The sequence below is a fragment of the Panicum virgatum genome, chromosome 9N (genome assembly GCF_016808335.1).
Source record: "Panicum virgatum strain AP13 chromosome 9N, P.virgatum_v5, whole genome shotgun sequence".
NCBI classification, from domain to species: Eukaryota; Viridiplantae; Streptophyta; class Magnoliopsida; order Poales; family Poaceae; genus Panicum; species Panicum virgatum.
Window position 1 is genome coordinate 64,758,883 of NC_053153.1, and position 16,319 is coordinate 64,775,201.

The 16,319-nt window shown below is 45.3% G+C and overlaps 2 protein-coding genes and 1 non-coding gene across 4 annotated transcripts; 2 read left to right on the forward strand and 1 right to left on the reverse strand.

Annotated features, from left to right (window-relative positions):
* The first annotated feature begins 738 nt into the window (after positions 1-738).
* LOC120690770 (WEB family protein At2g38370-like) lies at positions 739-3,461 on the forward strand. Its single transcript, XM_039973573.1, has 2 exons — positions 739-1,027; positions 1,602-3,461. The coding sequence occupies exons 1-2, from the start codon at positions 884-886 to the stop codon at positions 3,141-3,143; spliced, it is 1,686 nt and encodes a 561-aa protein (XP_039829507.1). The 5' UTR covers positions 739-883; the 3' UTR covers positions 3,144-3,461.
* A 2,545-nt stretch (positions 3,462-6,006) lies between these two features.
* TRNAS-UGA lies at positions 6,007-6,088 on the forward strand. Its single transcript has one exon. It is a non-coding gene; the product is annotated as a tRNA-Ser (tRNA).
* Positions 6,089-8,015: 1,927 nt separating this feature from the next.
* LOC120687796 (CBL-interacting protein kinase 10-like) lies at positions 8,016-11,800 on the reverse strand. 2 transcript variants are annotated; one of them, XM_039969812.1, is made up of 3 exons: positions 11,572-11,797; positions 10,482-10,517; positions 8,016-9,863 (listed from the first exon to the last, which is right to left on the reverse strand). In XM_039969812.1, exon 3 carries the CDS (start codon positions 9,515-9,517, stop codon positions 8,174-8,176), a length of 1,344 nt encoding a protein of 447 aa, XP_039825746.1. In that variant the 5' UTR covers positions 9,518-9,863; positions 10,482-10,517; positions 11,572-11,797; the 3' UTR covers positions 8,016-8,173. The 2 variants fall into 2 exon arrangements, with proteins under 2 accessions (XP_039825746.1, XP_039825745.1); XM_039969811.1 differs by lacking the exon at positions 10,482-10,517 and having other exon boundaries at positions 11,572-11,800.
* Positions 11,801-16,319: the final 4,519 nt, after the last annotated feature.

The window sequence follows — 16,319 nt, forward strand, 5'->3', positions numbered from 1 at the left end:
AGTGTGCAACGGGCCAACGGCAACCCGCATCCCTCGCGGCTAATCTTTCTCCTCCCTTTTCAGCGCCTCGCGCGGTGTCCGGTTGCAGGGCATCATCTCATCCCCGCCCCCACCAAGTCACCAACTCCTTGGTCGACCGTTAAATGCCACGCCAGTTTCCGCGGCGACCGCTGGTGGTCAGATGCAGGGAAACGGTAACATGCGGCAGCCACAGAACAGCAAACGGGAACCTGCTCTGCGTAGTCACAGACTCACGGTGGGGGGCGAGTGGCTGTTCCTGGTTGTGTCCAGGGACGGATACAGGAGGGGGGCTAGGGGGGCTCAAGCCTCCCCTAATTACACGTAAAACACTGTAGTAAAATCTTCAAATCGCTATTAAATCTTCACACAAATCAACATCTCTATTGTTTCAGCCCCCCTAGCCTCCAATCCTGCATCCGCCACTGGTTGTGTCGTGTCCGTGACCTGGCTCCAAACACTAGTACTGTTTCACACAACAATTTGCTGGTGGTTGCGACTCGGCGAGTGACACTATCATCTCAACGCCTGGTACAGTACATTGGATATTTTGATTGGCGTGGTTTTTGCAAACTTTTTGATTGGCGTGGTTTTTTCAAACTTTTTTCACCTAAAAAATAAAAGGGACGTCGACCAGGGGCGGCGGCACGGCTGTGCAAAAATATGCGGGCAACGGCTCCTATGTCAGGTGGAGCGGTCAACGTCTCGCTCGCCGGGACACTCGCCGCCCTCTTAAACCCAGCGGCAGCTTTCCCGTCCTCCCACACCTCCCCTCTCCTCGGCACTCTAGCTACTCCTACGGACAGCCACTCAGTCCTCTCCGCTCTCCACGCACCACCAACGAAGCTAATCTCGCCGTGCACGCATGGCCGACGGGGCGGCGGGCGGCGGCAGGGCGGAGATCGACACGTCGGCGCCGTTCGAGTCCGTGCGGGAGGCCGTCGACCGCTTCGGCGGCAGCGCCGCCTGGAGCTCCGACCTCGTCAGGCGCATGTTCGCGCCCTCCAAGGTGAGTTTGGACAGTAGGTGGCAGCGGCGTCTCTCCCTCCTCCAGTTCCCGGCTCCTCCTCCGCCGGCCGTTCAATCGTGCGCCGCATTCTCACGGAGATTTAGAAAGAGGCTGCTGATGGTTGCCGCTCGTCAGTGAGCGCAGCATCAATTTCATGTCAGTTTTGCTCAACTGCTTGCCCCCCGAGAGATTACCCCCAGCAACAGAGTGAACTAATGATGCGAATCTTTTACTCTAGTCTCTAGGCTGCTGCTACTAACAATATCGAGAGTGTTTCGGGTTGGGTTCCTAATTTGGGTGCTCGCTGTATGTCCACGGACAAATACTGCTCTCAATCGTGGTTCAGAACATGCAGTTTTTATTTCCGCGAAGCTTGAGTAGGGTAGATGACATGTGTGAATCGTAGTGCTGTTATGAATCGTGGTTCAGAACAAGTGACATGTCTTGCCTTCAAAATATCTAGCGAGGATTAGAGAGCATCTCCGCATTGTGAGATTTGTATCTTTTCCCCAGTCAACACACATCTATTATGATTTTGTTTATCATCATCTTTTTCCTCATTTGCAACCTGCAGAAACATGAAGACTCTGAACAAGCTGCAGAAACCATCAACGTACAAGAGCAGGCTGCACAGCTAGAAAATGAGGTTGCTGTCAAAGAGAGGGAGACTCTTGACGTGTTGAAGGAGCTGGAATCAACTAAGAAAATCATAGCAGACCTGACGCTGAAGATACAGAAAGAATCCACTGAAACATCCCCTGATGAAGCAGTGAAGTCCGAGGAAACTGATCAGGTTTCTATGGCAGAACCTGAAGATCAGCAACCTGAAAATGTTGCCGTGGATGTGGACATGGAAGGCGTAGAAGAAAACCTGCAGCAGCCTTCTGGTTCAGTTTTGGTGGAAGAAAACCTGAACAGAACTACAAAAGATCTGGCTGCAGTAAACCCGCAGCAGCCTTCTGATTCAGTTTTTGTGGAACTTGAGCAGACCAAAGAAAGGCTGAACAGAACTACAAATGATCTGGTTGCAGTGCGGGCTGCAGTTGAGTTACTGCGGAACAGCATAGCAAAAGAGAAAATGTTACTTGAAAGAGGCCGAGAAAAGCTTTCCTCTAACAATTCCTTGGTTTCTTCTTTGGAGGATGAGCTGGATCAGACAGCACAAAAGTTGGAAACTCTGAAGGATCTGCAGAAGAGACGTAAAGACCCCTCGGACATTTTTATCGAGATTAAGAAAATGACCTCTGAGGTTCAAGAGCTCAGGAGCATGGCAAATGGTTCAAAATCTGATGCGATGTTGTTGGCTGCAGAAATCGAGCAGGCAAAGGCCAGCATTAGCACTGCTGAGATCAGGTGCATTGCAGCCAAAAAGATGGAAGAAGCAGCTAGAGCAGCAGAAGCCCTTGCACTCGCTGAGATCAAAGCTCTACTTAGCAGTGAAAGTTCTTTGGAAGGTGAGAACTCTTCTGATGCAGTGACTCTCTCGATGGAGGAGTATTTCACACTGTGTTCCAAAGCTCTTGAAGCTGATGAAAACTCTAAGAAGAAAGTAGGAGATGCTATGCAGCAGGTAGATATAGCTAACAGTTCTGAGTCTGAGTTGGTTAAGAGGCTCGAGGATGCCAAATTAGAGGTTGAGGAATGCAAGAAGGCACTACAAGAGGCCCTAAAGTGGGTAGAGGCTGCAAACCATGGGAAGCTTGCAGTTGAAGAGATCCTTGGGAGATGGAAATCTGAGAGTGGACACAGAAAGCGGTCTATTGGTGGCTCTCCAAAGTTCAAAAACGCAACCCAGCGTCGTAAAGATTCGTACAGCATGGATATTGTTGACGATGTTTCAGATAGATCCTTCAAGCAAACTTTGTCAATTGGGCAGATACTGAGTATGAAGTTAATGGGGCCTGATGGGTATGACAAAAGTGTCTGGGATGACAAGACGAGCGAGACGCCAAATATCTCACTTGGTCAGATTCTGAACCGCAGTGGTGTTTTGTGTAGAGAAGATATGGCTTCTCGCAGAAGAATTTCAGGAAAGAGAAAGAAATTTGCATTGACAGGACTTTCTGTTCTACTGGCGAAGCAATCTAAGAGCAAGAAGAAGAGAGAATCTTTTTAAACTGATGTAAATTGCCCCAAAAAGATAATTCGGTGTGGTACTTTGTAGTATTGTACTATGTAGTGTAGCAGCTGTTCAACCTTGTCGCCACTCGCCACTAGCTAATTTTCATGCTATTCTATCCGATGTGATGTATTATGTAGCAGCAGTTCAACCTTGTCGCCAGTAGCCAATTTTCACGCTATTCTATCCGTGTTGTGCCCTCTTATTGAATGTAACCGGTAGCAATTTTTGCTGCTAACTAGAGTAGAGTTTGACAGTTCTCTACGCTGTATGCTACTGAGATCGATATAATTGGATGCAATGTTTTTACCTTTCTGGTTGAGGCACCTAGCAGATACATTAATTTTTACTGGACATATGATGGTTGTGCAAGCACCGTTTTCTTTCCTTTTTGCTGAAGTGCACAAAGCACTATTTGATGCACTTATCAAGCACTATTTAAGCGGTATTATCCTCCCGAAGCAGTATGGTATAGAAGAGATAAAAGCAAACATAGGGAGATTTCCGTATGGTATAGAAGAGATAAAAGCAAACATAGGGAGATTTCCTTTCTTTTTTAATTCATCATCATAAAAAACATGTCTTTTGCGAGTGGCCTATCAGAAGTAATTTCACATTAAAAAACTATTTTCATGCATAAACTAAAAGGTAATGACTTCTACGTGGCCGGCTGTAATTTTATTGAACCGTACGGGGTACACCTGTTCCTCTGTCGAGAGACTTCTTTTTTATCACCGCTCAGCCCATGTGTGGGTCCCACGAAACCTTAACTGCTCACCTCCTCGTTCTTCTCCCCTCACCCACCAACATTTTCCCCAATGCAACGCCGACCTCCATGGACGACGACCGCGACAAGGACCCTGACCTGCCGTTGCTAGCCGCCGCTGGGTGGTGCCCGTGCTCCTCCTACGCGCTCGCTCGTCAGCCGGAACTCCCGGGGCTCGACACAGTACACCTTGGGCCTGGGCCATGGGCGCAGCGGGCAGCTGCAGCTCCTCTGTGCCAGGGCTTGGCAGGCGGCTTTTGCTCGGCCACTCAACGCCGCCTCGTGGGCCGCCATCGGGCATCGCAGTTCTTGGACAACGTGAGTTTTCCTCCTCCCCCTCCTCCTGCTCCACGTTTTCTCTCTGATTAAGCTATGGCTGCCTGATTTGGGTTACGATTTTGGGGATTTGGGGATTTTGGCTAGCGGCTAGCCTCCTCGACTTCGACTTCGACTTCTCCTTGGGCTTCCCGTTGACCTCGGCGCCGCCATGTCGTACGCCGACGAGTTCTTCTACAACGACCAGATCCGCGCGCGGTTCGCCTCGCCACTGCATTGCTCCGGCCACAGCAGCCCAACGGGGACGCAGCGGCGGTGCCCGGCCCTATCACCGCTGCCAGGGAGGCGGACGACGGCGGCGACAGCGGCCTCAATGCCGTGCCCGACGAGCGCGGCCGCATCCGGCGTGGAGCAGGCTGCCGACGGCGAGGAGCAGGCTTCCACGGATGCGGTGACCCCTGCGGCGTCGCGCTCGTCCTCATCCTCCGCCTCGTCTCCTGTAAGCAGTACTACTAGACATAATAGAGTTTATTAAGCAATTTTGTTGAGTATCTCACAATTTTTCCAGTAAGCAATAATATTGTTCTATCTAAGTATAACAGTACAATTCATTAAGCAATTTGTTAATTTGGGTTTCATGAATAGAGCTTTAGTTTGCCCCCTGAACGTGAAATGGTTATCTCGTTCTTTTTTCACATCATCATAAGCATTTCAGTATTTTGCAATAGGTATTTTTGTCAATAAGTAGAAGCATTTTTCATGCAGACAACCTCATCATTTATTGGATATTATGTAAGCAACTTATTCTAAATGAACATGCAAATTATTCATTTTAGTTTAGCATTTTTTGTGTTATGATTTAGCATTTTCCATGTGTATATTTCTACAAGTGAAATGGACATCTCACTAGTATTACTAGAAGCATTTCAGCATTTTTCCAGTAGGCAAGTCAATGCATTTATCTAGATAATAATGGTTAAGAATATGGCAAACTCGGTGTATTTTATCTGGGCAATGCAGCTTCAACACAGAGGACCTTTTGGTGGGGTGATTGGTGGTGGACACAGACCGACAGCTTGCAGATGGAGTATGGTCGCATGATCAAGCAAGTTCTAGTTGGATAGATGACAACTATTTGTTGCAACATTGTAGCGGTTCGGATTCTATTTCTCTTGGGAGAAGGGGGAGTTGCTCGGGACTGGGGAGGAATCCTAAAACCACTGCAGATGAACACAAAAACTAGATCTGCAGAAGCATTTTTCTCTTTAGAAAGTAGTGAAAATGTATTTACTCCTGGTGTAGACAGTCAATTTTATGACACTATCTTCGTTTTCCTTCCGGCAGCGGCGGGTGCCAGGGAGCCAGCTAATTTATCTCGGGGGCAGGCTGATTCCGAGGGGAAGAAACAGAGCACGCAAGTTAGCGGGTCCCTGGCGGGGCCGGGCCTAGGTGGGAAAGCAACAGTTTTACTTTTTTTTCCAAAAATAGTGCGGCAGTACGGAAGACTAGTTTTACGGCCGGCCATAATATAGCCGGGTCCCTAAATCAGGTATATGTGTACCAAACCATGCTTGTGAGCACAAAGTATCTTACAAAAAAAAAAGAAAAAGCTTTTCAATCATCTTTGCAAATGCTTGGAGCATTCTCTCAAGGGCTAACAATATTTTTATATGAGTGCTTATTTCTCTATAATACAAAGATATGCAACTTTTTTGCGTACCCATGAACATAAATTTTCTATGTATGTCCAAATTCTTAGACAAATGGAAACTCTATTATATGTATAAATTAATTTAGTTACGACGTCTAATATGAAGCGTCGATATGTCCGAGTGGTTAAGGAGACAGACTTGAAATCTGTTGGGCTACGCCCGCGCAGGTTCGAACCCTGCTGTCGACGTTTCTTTTTCCTTCTTTTTTTTACTTCTCTCTCTCTCTTTCTCTCACACACACGTGATTAGTGATTTTCTGAGTGCTGTCGACGTTTCTTTTTCCTGCTTTTTTTTTTACTTCTCTCTCTCTCTCTTTCTCTCACACACACGTGATTAGTGATTTTCTGAGTGCTGTCGACGTTTCTTTTTCCTGCTTTTTTTTTTACTTCTCTCTCTCTCTCTTTCTCTCACACACACGTGATTAGTGATTTACTGAGTGCAGATGATACTTTACTAGTTTAGCCGCGACTCGGAGTCGGAAGCCAGTCGCATGGATACAATGCGTACTTTAAGTGTATAGTACTTCAATCAGAAGAGAAGGTGTTCTGTCTGGTTGGAAAGGCAGAGATGCTGCAAGAAACGATCGATCTACCGCTAAGCAAGTCGCATGAGATTCAGCAGTTCAGAAAGCAAGTTGCCCCAGCCCATCGAGCATTCTATCCTCGATGATCGATTGATCGCCGAGCACATTGCTTCTGGATATGCTCAGATATTCAAGGCTTGGATGGCCTTTCAGTTTCAGGGACTGCAGGTGTGCAGGATGGGTGAACAAAGATGCACGGAGCTCGGCTTGACCATCTGGATCGTTCACCGATAATTGTGTGTGACACCAAATTTAATTCCTGGAAACAGAATTGCAGTGAGAACAATAAGTTTTTTGTACTGATTCAGGTGGCAGGGACACTAAGCATCTGCTGAGGATGGATGGGCTGGCAGTAGGACAGATGAAGGATCAGAAAACGGTACTGTGCAGGATGAGCTGATTGAGCTTCCATTGTTGCCACTTGCCAGGGCCAGGCACTAGCTCTTGTTCCAAATTCAAATTTATTTTTTCTGAAAATGAACTTGAGGTGATGGCACGACACTGTTCCTTATGAAATAACTGTAAGATTGATATTTTCCCTGCATTGTACATGGATGATATATTCACGGATCATAAATACCATACGTCCATCGGCAATATATTCGACTCAAACAAGCCAATTCCTGTTAGTTCTGTATTCTCTGTTTTATCATCATCATTTTCAGCAGAGAAGATTGCTGTCAACTTATGATCCAAGTAGTGGGTTGTTCAGCCAATTGTAGAGTGCAACACATACAGCCTGAAAACTGTAACTGACACACTGATCAAAGTTCTTCAAGGGTTCTCTGAAACACATACAGATGGCTAAACACTGATATACCTGATTCTCTGGTTTACATATGCTATGGCACATTATAAAAGGCCATTCTTTCTTATTGGCGTAAAAAGCAGAAAAGTAAGAAAACTATATCTCAGAAGTTCTGAGATTGGAAACTGGCTAATAGTGAAACGAAGCTCAATGGCTAAACTGATGCCAACTTATGCCCTACCATAATATCAATACTAGAAACCTTGGCGTGGCTTAGCCACACCTTTTTGGTGATTGGGCCAATGTTTTTTTTCAAAGTAGTTTTAGTTGGTGGTATGTGAGGTTTAAAGCTGAGTTGCATGATCGATGTGTTGTTCTAGTTTCTCACAGTGGGGTACAATTGCAATGCTTTCATCTTTTGAGATGAACTATTTTTGTGCTTTTCATGCCAAATTTAACATAATAAACAACATGCCTTTTGTGACTGTGTTTTTTCATAAATACATAGCTTTGTAACTGAAAAATAATCTATTTTTTCATAGAAAAGAATAGTGGATAACTAACAAAAAAGCATCAGCCTAAACATCTTTCCCCCCACCATACTACACATATTTTGCTTATGAATTCACTAGCGCACCTTAACTTTGGAGCATGTCGCAAATTTGGATAAAATAAAGGAAAAGAAATATATGCTACAAGTGTATTTATAAATATGTAGAATCTTGTAAAATCGGTTTCCTTTAAATAATTTCTGAAATTTTCAAATAATCAACATCATTGGCTTAAAAAAAGCCTTCGCAAGATAGAAACCATTTCCAGTTGAGCAGCCAATAGAAATGTAAAATTCTACATTAAAAATATTAGGGTGCGAGAAAAAAATTAGAAGTGTGCATTATTGAGTCAACAATTGGAGTTTCTACTGTATTACACTTGTCACATCATCTAAGATTGTTGCTTCTCTTTTTCAGGTTGCTCACCTTGCCAAGCCCACACAATGTCTTTTAGTGCTGGCCTCATACCTTGTTTCATAACTTTTTGATACTCGAGAGTATCACCATTGGTTTTCTTGATCTCCACTAGATGAAAATTTTGTGTGATATGAAATACTTCAGCATCTATGGACATTACACCTTTTCTTCCTTGTTTGGAACTTTCCATGTTCAGTAACCCTCCACCTTTCTTTGCTACTTTTAGTCGTAAGCTCGTTGCAATTTCCTCGAGCTTTGTAACGATTGTCGAAGCTGTGCTGGTAGATGTGAATTTAGTCTCCGTCTTGTCTGAGTTCTCTTCAAAAATTCCAGAGAGATCAAATCCATCAGAAAGAGAGATGATATCAAAAACATTCAAATTAATAAGTTTTTCTATTGCTTGATTACTCTCAACTGTATTTGCATTTAAATAATCCAAAGCCAAATTCATGTCAACAGGCATAACATTTTCTGTTGAATTCACGGCATAATCAAACAATCTTTCATCAAGACCAGTTCTAAACCAAGGATGTTCCATGATTTCTGTAATAGAGATCCGTGCACTAGGGTTTGGATGAAGAAGACGTCGCAAAAGCTTCCGAATATCTGAAGAAAACCAACTTGGCCATTTGAGTTCCGCTCTGCAAATTTTCTTATACATGGCTACCAAGTTTTTATCTTGGAAAGGAAGATATCCTGCCAACAACACATAGAGAACCACTCCACAAGCCCATATGTCAGCCTTTGCACCATCGTAACCTTTTCTACTAATTACTTCTGGAGCAACATATGCAGGAGTACCACAACTTGTATGGAGTAATCCATCTTGTCTCTTGCAATCTGGAAGTGCACGTAAACCAAAGTCTGAGATCTTTAGATTGTGACTTTCATTAAGAAGAAGATTTTCAGGCTTCAAATCACGGTGATAAACCCCTCTACTATGACAAAAATCAATAGCACTAATTAGTTGCTGGAAATATTTACGAGCAGCATCTTCTTTTAGTCTTCCTCGTTGAATCTTCTTGAATAACTCTCCTCCCTTGACATACTCTAACAAAAAATATATTTTAGTTTTAGTAGCCATCACCTCATACAGTTGGACAATATTAGGATGTTTCACCAACTTCATCACTGAAATCTCTCGACTTATTTGATCCATAAGACCACACTTCAAAATCTTATCTTTGTCAATCACCTTGATAGCAACACTATGTGAAGTCTTAAGACAACGAGCATGATAAACTTTGGTAAAACTCCCTTTCCCAAGTAACTTTCCCATCTCATATCTTTGCATTAGAATATTTTCTTTCTCGGTCATCTTAATCCCAGTCTTAAAAACTAATATATATTTTTTTTGAAACTTATAAAGTTGATGATAAGTAACAAATGATGTAGAAGGGGTCTGTAACTGTAAATGACCAACAATTTTCACCCGACTCTTCCAAGAAAGTAACCTAACGTGATGGTTGAGGTGCCATGCCTAGCCCCATTGTCTGTGTGCACATGGAGCAACTGTTGTGCATATTGTACTCTGATATCATCAAAATCAAGTGAAATACGGATATGTGTGGCTATCCCTCCTGTTCTTAGCCAAACAACTCTACCATGCAAGCACATATTTCAGCATCCCTTGATATTTGTAATCTCTTACTGAAAGCCCAATGCTGCCAAGAGAAAGCATGTATAAAAGGTTAGTAAAAAAATCTTTTAGTGATGAGAAACGAGAATGTTGCCATGCAACTATCTATCTTCGATATTTATGATCTCTTACTGAAAGCTCAATGCTGCCAAGAGAAAGCATGTATAAAAGGTTAGTGAAAAAATCTTTTAGAGATGAAAAACGAGAATGTTGCCATGCAACTATCTATTTTTGATATTTATGACCTCTTACTGAGATCTCAATGCCCAAGAGAAATCATGTATATATAAAAGGTTAGTGAAAAATCTTTTAGAGATGAAAAATGAGAAAGTTTCCATGCAACTATCTGTTTTCAATAAATGTAATCTTTTATTGAAAGCTCAAAACTCAATGCTGCCAAAAGAAAAGCATGTATAAAAGGTTAGGGAAAAAATCTTTTAGAAATGAAGGCTCTGTTTGGCATGCTAGGCCACGCTAGGAATAGTAACATTTAACCGCTAATTACGGTGTCAAACAAGTCAGTTTATAAAATCAACTTCAGAACCCCCGCGCTAGTGACCCTGAAGAATCTAATGAGGCCTTTGACCGCACAATTAGAGGATGATCACTGTAGCATCACTGTAGCAAATCTTCGATTAATTACCATCATTAGATTCGTCGCGAAAAGTTACACTCATCCCTGAAAAGATTTTGCAAATAAATTTCATTTAGTACACCATGCATGTGAGATTCTCTTTTCGGAAAACGTGCGCGCTAGAATTTGTAGAATGCCAAACAAGGCCGAAAAACGAGGATGGCCATGCAACTATCTGTTTTCGATACTAATATGAAAGAGCAAATTTGTTGTTATTTTCACAACTGAATAGCACCGTACTAGTGCCAATTAACCCCAAATGATACAACAAGATAAGTGGATACCACATACTCCCTCCATACCCAAAAAACCTGACGTTTAGGACAGCGACAAATCTATTCATATAATTTTTATATTTTCAAACTCAATAACTTGAGAGTTATTCATGATTTATATTCTCAAGGTTTGACTCAAACCTTGTCCTAAACGTCAGGTTTTTTGGGTATGGAGGGAGTATGAGCTACCTTAATTATGCATTTATGATTCTCTTGTGATCCACATGTGGTTTGACAACCTGAGTTTATGTTCCTTCTTTAACCCGGATTAAGAAAGGTGTGGCTACATGATTAATCATACAAGCTAGGAAGAAATGAAAAAAAAACTATCGAGATAAGAAAGAGCCCCTGTATACAGAGAGCAGGATCCTATAGGTGACTAGTAGTAACTACGGTGTGGATTGTTCGTGACGAGGCCAACCATTAGTGCAGTTGCAGGTCTAGAAGAGAAAGTACTCATGATACTCTTATATGACGTGCATGTACGAGGCAGATTGATTTGAAATCACTGGGTAATGCAACTGCATGATCACAATAGGACACGGGCAAACCACCAACTGCATGCTGATGGGAATAATTCGTGCATATATATCTGTATAGACCAAGTCCAAAAAAAACAAGAGGGCTACCAGACTACATCAGTGCTTCACAACCAAGAGTAGGATTCACCAATCCAGCTAGCAATTCAACCGTTTTGACGTCTAATGACATGTGAGCGGCGTACATGCAGATCGCAGAAATAAAACAAAGATCCACAGCCATGTTCATAGGATAAATTCTTTAGCCGATGCAACAAGAGCTAGAGAGCGGAGAGTGATACGTGCCTGATCCCGGCGATCCGCGAAGGAGCTGCCCCCAAATCAGGCCTCCTTTGCGGAAAGATTCAGGTGGGTAAGATGAGCATGAGCAGAGGAGCCCCAGCGCGCGAGAAGAGAGCCCCTGGCCGTCGCCGAGATGCGGTTCCTCTGCCGGGTTCTGGTGGACTCTGTACAATATAAGCAACCGAAAAACTAGCAGCTGATTCGTTCAATCGGGCGAGCGGAACGGAACCACGCGAGACCTTACGTAATTTATAGACCTGCCCTGCTTCGTCGTTGGCCGGAAGAGATGGACGGTCGCGGTCTGCCTGGGACCTGGAAGAGTACGGAGTAGTAATCTACTCCCCCACTGACCGTGGGTCCAGCACTAGCAATATACGTACTCTATTTCTTCTCAGCTGGGCCCACCATTGGACTGTTGGAGCAGCAGGGCTGGTCGACTGGTAGTGGAGCGGAGCCCTTGTTTGTTTTGTTTATTCGGCCTCCTGCGCTGCATGGGCTGAACCGAATCATAGTGCTCCGTGATCCGGTAATGGCGTCCGGTGGTGGTGGTGCCGTGGTGGACAGCTCGCATCTTTCCACCGGCGGCGATGGCCAGATTACGTTCAAAAATTCAAATTGACGAGACCTGCAGGCTGCAGGTAGTTTGGACGAAAATCTCGAGACACTTCGAAGGGCCGCGAGCGCTAGTGTGAGCTAGTGGGTTATCGTATCGTTGGCCTCGGCCTGGTAATAGATTATGATCATAGTAATTTTTTCATGATACAAATTGATCTTTGTATATTTTTAGCTCAAAATTATATAAAATTAGAGTTTGATTTTTAGATAATCTAAACTAAAATTTTAAACCGTTTACCATCCCTACGTAAGCCAAGCACTATGTGTCCAGAGCGGCTAGCTCGATCGTTGGGCAACAAAGCAAAACTTCAGTAACTCATGGTATCGGAAGGTGCAAAATATCTGCGGAGTGACGTAGGCTTGGCCGATTGGAGGATGGGCACAATCACAAACCAAATTCCTTGGGCCAATCGGCAACAATGGAGGTGAGACGTAAGAAACGCTTGAGCAAGCATATCCCCTGTAAGGTCGCTGTAACCGTGGCACGAACGAACATGTACGCATCATCGACGCCGTAGAGTCCACATCGAGCACAGTTCGATTGGTCCAGTCCGATGTTCTGGAATTTTCCAGACAGAAATTAACTGGATTAGAACTTAGGGCACCATGCGAGGTTGGTGGCGGATCATTTCTGCGACAGAGATGTTCGAACACGTACGCCTGCCCCGGCCCGGCGTGGACTATGACACGGTACCAATCGAAGAGCCTTTTGGATGTCAATTTTTACCCAGTTAAAATCATGATTTGTTCTTACCCGGTCTTCGTTCACCGCGAGAGCTAAAATCATGATCGACGAACACTTTATACCCGGTCTTCGTTCACTGCGAGAGCGAAAAAAAGAAAAAGAAAAGTGGCGCGAAAGATTTGTTCTTGCCCACGGCACCAACGGATAGAGATGAAGCTGGCGGCCAGCTCCTCATCTCCTCCCATCGACGAAGATAGACATGCATGGAGAAAGCGTCCATACTTAAAAAAAAGAGTGACGCACGCAAGAACAAAACAAGAGCTCAAAGAGTAAATCCAAACGCTGCACGCAAAGAATTGCTTGCGAAGAAGCTAGGTAGAAAGGGAAAGCGGGGGATGGATGAGCCCGAGACCAGGGAGGTAGCAACCGCATCATCCCGTCACGCTCCCACCGGTGCCCAGATCAGCGCCCCGGCCGGCCGATGTCACGGCGGCGGCCGAGCGAGACCGAGAGATATTTCGCCGGAAAGCGACGCCGAAACCACCACCACCACCGCGCGTCTCGGTCCTCGGCCATGCCCTCTTTCCCCGCCTGCGCCAGCCGCCGCAGGCGCGACGTCGCGATCGGATCGGCGACCCACGCGAGACGAACAAAAGACGCGCCGGGCGCCGGGCGTCTGATACATAGTACGCCGGCGTCGCGCTCGATCTTTTGTTTGGCGGGGTAGGTTTCCCGTGGAGCCGAGCCACCACTGGGTCTCGACGTCCCGTCTTGTGGCAACATGTGACGGAACCGCCAAATTAAAACTCTAATTAAGCGTAATGGCCGTCATTTGAACACATCGGGCGCATTAGCTTAACGGCTTAATTTGGCGATCCTTTCTCAACCCACGGCCCGATCGAAACAACACCGGTAGTCCCACGCGAAGATGGGCGCAGATGGTACAAGCACGACCCATTACTTAAAAATACAAGAGCGGACACGATATGAAACATTAAGTTTTACAAACCAAGTTCAAATACATGAATAATTTACAAACATAACTTTACAATAGACACGACTGAAGTTCTAATATAAAAGATCCTACAACTACTCTATATTTCACCAGTTCTGATCTAACAAGACCGGTCAGACCGGTGCTCCTAACCGGTCGGACCGGTCGGCACTACCCGCCGACGCCACCGGTCAGACCGGTCACACTGACCGGTCAGACCGGTCTGCACAAAACAAACAGACTGCACACTCAACCCTTCAGCGTACAACCCGAACAATCCCTAACCTAGGGGTCTCGCTCCTCGACCTGCCACCCCTCTGCATCCCGGCGGATGAACTTGACACAACAGGGGCAGAAGTCAACGTCCGGGTGTCCTGTAATAAAAAGTGGTGGCAACAAACCCTGAGTATTCTAATACTCAGCAAGGCTTACCCGACCAGTGGGTATAACTTAGCCCACATAACTAGACATGCAAGGCTTTTGGCTGCTGGTTATTTTTGCAGAAAAAGGCTCTAGAAGTGAGTCCTTAATTTCCCTCTTTTAGCTCCAAATTCTATATTCATAAATCATTAACTATTATTTGCACCTGCTAAGCAATCATAACAACATGGAGTAATAATTCCTGGTAGACCTTACTACTCATCACTTAAAATCCATATAGTATCACTACGATGTGGTGCTGTGATCAAGGTGCTCATATCCGAGATGCGACGTACGGCGGATCGATCCGATTTAACCTTGCAAGGTGGACCTAACCAACACGGCGCGTATAGGCCCCGTCGGACCCCACACACCAACCATTCCCCTCCCCACCTCGAACTACAGGACCGCCCCACCATCATATGGTCAGCCGAGCTCAACGTAAGACCACCAAAAATAAACATGCATCCCCATTTCTCCGCGACTACTCGACTACCCCAGGAGGTGAGTTGAAGTCCTGTACTTTCGAAGCAAAGCAGTACTAGGCTTACCGGTTTCGACTACCTCCTACTCCCGGAATGCGGTTAGTACAATTCAAACTCGATCACAGGGCCAGGCAACGAACGGTCCTTAACCGACACAGGCGGGGCTAACCTCTCCCCGCCCGGTCTCCAACTTCCTTTCCTTCTTTATCTAATTTAACATTCCGTAATTTTTGATTGACTAAATGCCCTATATCTCGCGAGTGACCCGAAAATCACTCGACTTCTACCGAGTTCTCTTAAGCATAGCATTTCTATCGTCTTCTATATACTAGTATAACTCGAGGAAACCTAGGGATCATGCAACTAGGGTTCCAAACAATTCCTGAACCTAATGCACAAGTAATAGAAACATAATTATAGGTGTCATAATTTGAAATAAAAGGATGTGCACCGGGGCTTGCCTTGCGCCTGCTGCTCAACACTGGGGTGAGTGGGGCCTTGGGCCGACTCCCCGCGAACCTCCTCCTGCGGGGCTGGCCCCTGCGGCTCCTGTGGCTCCGCAACCACTGCGTATACGGCTCCCTCGGCAGCAGTGTCTACACGTATGCAATGACATGAGAATGTATGCAAATACGATATGCAACAACAATCCTTGAAATGCCCAAGTAGAAACACTACAAATTTACCCAATTCTACACCCAACAGTTCTATTAAAACCCGGAATATCCGGATTCATACCCGGAGTATCCGGATTCCGAAATCCGGAGTTTCCGGGCCTATACCCGGAGTTTCGCCCGGAGTGTCCCAAACCCGGAGTATCCGGGCCTATACCCGGAGTTTCGCCCGGAGTTTTCAAAACCCGGAGTTTCCGGGCTTATACCCGGAGTCTCCGGGCTTGACAGCATTTTCGCCCCAAAACTGGAATCTTGATTTGTGGCAAAACCACCCCACCAAATTTGAAACCCTCTTGAATCCTAATTGAAGGATGCATATAGAGATGATTGACCAAAGGAAATTACCTAGAACATCCTAAAACAACCAAATCGGCGAGCCCTAGCTTTTAGTACCTTGAACTAGTCCCTCTTGCAAGAACTCGAAAACGATGTCGCCCCAAGGTGGAATACTTGTAGAAGATGATTCCCCCACGCCGAATGAAGCTCCCTTGGCCTTGGAACTAAGTTGAAATGGAAGATTTCGGAATCTAGAGCTTAGGGGAGAGGGAGAGCTAGTGAGGGAGGTGAGGGGGAGAGAGGTAACGGGAGGGAGTGAGAGTGAGGGAGAGAGAGAGTGATAGTTTCCATTTAATTGATTGTGGGGTCCAGATGTCCAAATTATGGAAATAGAAACTCCACACCCGGAGTATCCGGGCCAATGGCCGGAGTATCCGGGTGTTACAATCCTTCTCCCTAAAAGAAATCTCGTCCCGAGATTTAATCAATGCGCTAAATGGAAAGTTAGGAATTGACGAGTACCTTGATAATCTTGTAGCAATTCTGGACATTTAGTCCGAACAAATTCCTCCGTCTCCCAAGTTGCTTCCCGCTCGGAGTGA

Bases quoted from the DNA above. Each gene is read 5' to 3' on its own strand.
- LOC120690770 (XM_039973573.1), top strand. From the start codon at position 884: ATGGCCGACGGGGCGGCGGGCGGCGGCAGGGCGGAGATCGACACGTCG. The intron at 1,028-1,601 runs GTGAGTTTGGAC...TGCAACCTGCAG, and splicing joins GCATGTTCGCGCCCTCCAAG to AAACATGAAGACTCTGAACA.
- LOC120687796 (XM_039969811.1), bottom strand. From the start codon at position 9,517: ATGACCGAGAAAGAAAATATTCTAATGCAAAGATATGAGATGGGAAAG.